Genomic DNA, 4,644 nt, shown 5'->3' on the forward strand with positions numbered 1-4,644 from the left:
TACTTTACTAACTCTATTATATTTTCCAGAAGATATATTTTTTTTCTAATTTGATTTTGTTCTTTTAGATGATTTCCTCTTTCTTGTTTACTTTTGTGATTCCATCTCTTTTTTCCTTAGATATTTCATATGTAGGCGTTTTTGCTACAGAGCAGATAAGTCTCTTCCTGGGAATATGCACCTGTTGTTTAGAGTTCCTGCTGCCCCTCCTCTCACATGGTTCTCTTTGAGAGGGTTTACTTTGGCTTGTGGGAGAAAAATGTGGGCTCCAATGGCCTGGAACCCACTTCCTTGTTCCCTTCTTTAAAAAAAAAAATATATATATATATATTTATATATATATATATATATATATATATATATATATATATTTTTTTTTTTTTAGTTGTTGCTAGACCTTTACTTTATTTCTTTATATGTGGTGCTGAGACTCGAACCTATTGCCTCACACATGCCAGGTAAGTGTGTTACCGCTGAGCCCCAGCCCCAGCCCCTTTTTGTTCCCTTCTTGAGTACTCATCTTGATGCAAGAGTCTGGGGTTCAGATTCCCAGCAGGTCTCCTAGATTAATTGAGGGGATCTTGTTTGAGTTCTTTTTAGGGCAAACCTTACTAGTAAGTTCCTATTGTATACCATTCTGGTTTCAGCTTAATGTTTTTTTTTTCTGTAGGTCAGATAAAGTAATTTAATAAATAATATTCCAAATATATTTATAATAAAATTATGAAATAAAATGTCAGGAATGGGCAACTAATAATAAAGTTTTTATACAGAAGAAGGGCATCATTAGCTGTTCAAATTTATGACTCGGGCTAAGAAACCAAGTACATAAGTTTCCTCACATGTCCTTACTGAAATGTTCTCCACTTGGTCGGCCTGAGAATGGTTAAGCAACCACTCTGTCCACTCTTAGTTTCCCAGAAAGAGGTCTATCCAAGCCAAGCCCTAACACAGTCCACACTAAGGTCCATGCCAGATCACCCACCCTGGGTGACCAAGAATTTTTCCTCTTTCCCTTTTTGCTTCTCCTCTGCCCACAACCTCGTATTTCATCTCAAACACAACTACTGTAAGACGTTTTATTTAATTGGAAAAATCTGGATAAAGAACCAAATTTTGTTCCCTTGAAGAAAACATTACCACAGCTTAAATAAATTGGGAAGAGGGGGGATAAGAGTGCACTGTCCATACTGGCTCTTTCACTGTCTTACCTGACTCTGAGGCCCTATCAGATGGGAATCACAGGTGTCCAAGAGAATTCTGCTAGGCCTTCTAATATGGCCTTGAGAGCAGCTGTTAACATCTGCTTCTGGCCCACAGACTGCTGAAATCCTGAGAGCTGCCATGGCAGTTATAAAAACGTGCGAATAAACAGAATGCACAAGGACTAGATTGGTGTTTTCAGCTAGTTACAGGCAGTAACACTTCAACTAGGAAGGAAAATATATAATTTATCAAAAAATAGTTCTAATATATAGAAAAACATCTCGATCCTCTGGGGCCAAGACCTGCCCCTTATTTACATTCACAAAGCCATTGAGTGAACCAAGTAACTGGCTAAGGAACAGTGAGGCAAGGCCTCCTTTGTGGGGTATGCCAGTCACCTACTGTGTAATCAGATGAAGAAAAAACAGAAGGTCATTTGCTCATTTTTTGAGAGGACAGGGGAATCACTGGAGGCAAAAGAGAAGACTTGTCTTGTATTAGTTTCAATTCCTTATAAGCCCTAAAATAGAATTTGAAATCTTGGACCAATGTCCTGTGTCCATGAGAATCAAGGTTAAACAAGTTACTGATCAGAATGGTTTGTTGCCATAGTACCAACATGTCATATTCTTTTGCATTTTTTTCCCCCTCAAAATCCAGGTGGTTAAGGGATTGGTTGGAGAAAGTACCAAAGAACTAAAGTAAAAAGGGTCATACGGAGAGGACACTACACCAGCTTCTTGGCCTCAAAGAAGCTCTTGAGATGACGCATCTGCCAAATGCCAGTAAGGATAAGGATGACTGTCTGAGCGATGGACCACCACAGGACCCTCTGGTTGGTACTCTCACTGGTCAGACGGAAGCGTTCTTCACGATACCTCTGGTAATCCTGCTCCTTCTGGATCTGTTCCACTTGATCAAGCAACTGGCGAGCACGGAGCTGCAGTTCCGTCAGCTTATCCTTAGCTGCAATCTCAGGATAGTTGTTGGCATGCTCCCCGACCTGGATGTCTAGGTGCACACGCAGTTTGCCACCGGCGAAGAGGGCCATTCTAGTGGAATTGGAGTGCAGACAAATCTGATGTTCACCGGGGGTGTGGGAGGTGAACGTGAAACGGCCCTCGGAGCCATACTGTCGGGACAGTACCACCTTACCGTCGGGGTCCTTCACCTCCACATGCATACCCAGGCCAGGGGTCGAGGGAAGGAAAACCTCCTTCTGCTTGTCCCACATCTGGGTTCGATAGTTGCCTGCAGGGCATACACACAGTCATGACCTGGCACCCAGACGTGCGGCCCGGGGCGCTGGGCAGGGGGCCTGGCGTCCTCGGGGCACCCACAGGCCAGGTCTGGGGGTATGACCTGGCTAAGCTCGGGAGGAGGGGCACTTCCGAGGGCCGGGCGAAAACAAAGGGCCTCTCCACTCTCAGCCCGCCTGACCGCTGACCATGGTCTCGTCGGGGATTTCCTCGATGAAGCAACGCTTCTCGGTCTCGCCGATGTGCAAGTAGAGCCCCTGGGCGCCGGCAGCACACATCACGAGCAACAGCAACGCCGGTCGCCCCATAGCCGGCAGGCCCTCACCCACGACACCTGCCATCGTGCCTCTCAGCTTAATGTTTTTGCTTGTTTTTATTTGCTTTTTCTTTTCTCTTTCCAGAATGTCCTTGTTTCCAGTGATCCCAGAAAAGTATCATGCTTCATGCAGGCTCTGGTTAACTCACAGTAGGAATGTCCTTCATAAATATCAAATAGATCATGTTCCCAGAAGTGGGAGCCTGCAGCACACCTTTAGAATTAAAATATGGAAACAATCTGATTGTCCATCAATAGGGTAGGAGTTTAATGAATGATGGAGCATCAGTACAGTGGAACACTATGGAATCAAGAAGGGTTGGGTGGTGGTGGTGGCACACACCTATAGTCCTACCTACTTGGGAGGCTGAGGCAGAAGAATGGCTTGAGCCCAGGAGTTCAAGGTCAACCAAGGCAATGTAGTGAGACCCTGTCTCTTAAATAAATAAATAAAGAGCTGGATCTATGTACAATGACATGGAAACTTTCTAATGCATATTGTTAAATGAAAAAGCAAGCCAAGATTCTATGCATCATGATTGGATTTATGTATTAGAAAAAGCCCAAGTCAGCATACATAGAAGTAAATAAATAAGAAAGGCTTTGATGAGTCTACAGTGATCTGTTAATAATTGCTACCTCTAGAACAGGAGAACACAGAAGCAGGGTGGGAAAGATAGGCTGAATGTTACTCTACTTTCTTTTTTCTTTTGCTGTTCTGAGAATATACTTACATGTTACTTGTGTAAATTTCCTTTGAAAAGGAAGATGTCTGCAAGATCAATTATCTCAGAGAAGCTAATGGGACTGCAAGAGCCCATTGGGTTTGGCAAACTTGGAGGATATTAGTGACTTCAGGAAGAGCTGCTGCAGTCTGCAGGGGTGAGGAGAGAGCCAGAGAGCATGGAGGTGGGGAGGTCACCTAAAGGAGGGAGAAATGTAGGGGACACACCATATAAAAGTATAAAGTAGAGTAAGTAGAAGGTCTAATAGGATAGAGTTTGAGGGCATAAATGGAGGGAAAAACCAGGCTCAGGAGGTAAGGGGTAATTCTAAATGGGAAAACAAGAAACTAATAATCAGACCAGGGGTGTGGTGGCACACACCTGTAATCTCAGCTACTCAGAAGGGTAAGGCAGGATAATCAAAAGTAAGAGGTCAGCCTGGGCAACCTGGCACACAGTAGATGCTTAATCAATAGTTTTTGATTGTTTCAAGGCCAGTGTGGTAAGACTAAGAGTGTAGAAGTTGGAGAGTTAGGAGATCAATTCCAGAAAACAGAATATTAAGATTTCAACAGGGGCTGGGGATGCGGCTCAAGCCGTAGCGCGCTCGCCTGGCGTGCGTGCGGCCCGGGTTCGATCCTCAGCACCACATACCAACAAAGATGTTGTGTCCGCCGAGAACTAAAAAATAAATATTAAAAAATTCTCTCTCTCTCTCTCTCTCTATCTCTCTCTCTCTCTCTCTCTCTCCTCTCTCACTCTCTTAAAAAAAAAAAAAAAGAGATTTCAACAGTGGGATGGTTTTGCTCCTGAAAGACTCTCAGCTATGGCTTCATGGAGTCCGGTGGAGACTGAGATCTTTGGAGGAAATCACAGAACAGTGAGGATTTAGAGAGCTGGAGATCTGAAGACTTGGGGTGCCCAATTCTTAGTGGTCTCAACTGCTCCAGTCTCTGTCTCTGTCCACCTGCTAATTTTTTCTTTGATTACACACATTGCACTACCTGTGCCTTCACTAGCCATTTGGTTAACTTCCTGGCTGAGTTGGGGCCTGCCTGAGCTCCTAGATATGACTTGAACAATTACAACACCCTCTCTGAGCTGGCTCCTCTGCCCCAGGATCTGCTACCACTAGACT

The 4,644-nt window shown here is 44.1% G+C and overlaps 1 protein-coding gene across 3 annotated transcripts; it reads right to left on the reverse strand.

Annotated features, from left to right (window-relative positions):
• Positions 1-671: 671 nt before the first annotated feature.
• LOC308632668 (transmembrane emp24 domain-containing protein 4) lies at positions 672-2,806 on the reverse strand (the record flags this gene model as incomplete). Of its 3 annotated transcripts, none has more annotated exons than XM_081264952.1 (2): positions 672-2,457; positions 2,791-2,806. In XM_081264952.1, the coding sequence occupies 2 exons, from the start codon at positions 2,804-2,806 to the stop codon at positions 1,934-1,936; spliced, it is 540 nt and encodes a 179-aa protein (XP_081121078.1). In that variant the 3' UTR covers positions 672-1,933. The 3 variants fall into 3 exon arrangements, with proteins under 3 accessions (XP_081121078.1, XP_081121077.1, XP_081121079.1); XM_081264951.1 differs by having other exon boundaries at positions 2,647-2,806; XM_081264953.1 differs by lacking the exon at positions 2,791-2,806 and adding an exon at positions 2,569-2,703.
• Positions 2,807-4,644: the final 1,838 nt, after the last annotated feature.

The sequence above is a fragment of the Spermophilus citellus genome, assembly GCF_964194105.1.
Source record: "Spermophilus citellus genome assembly, chromosome: 13".
NCBI lineage: Eukaryota > Metazoa > Chordata > Mammalia > Rodentia > Sciuridae > Spermophilus > Spermophilus citellus.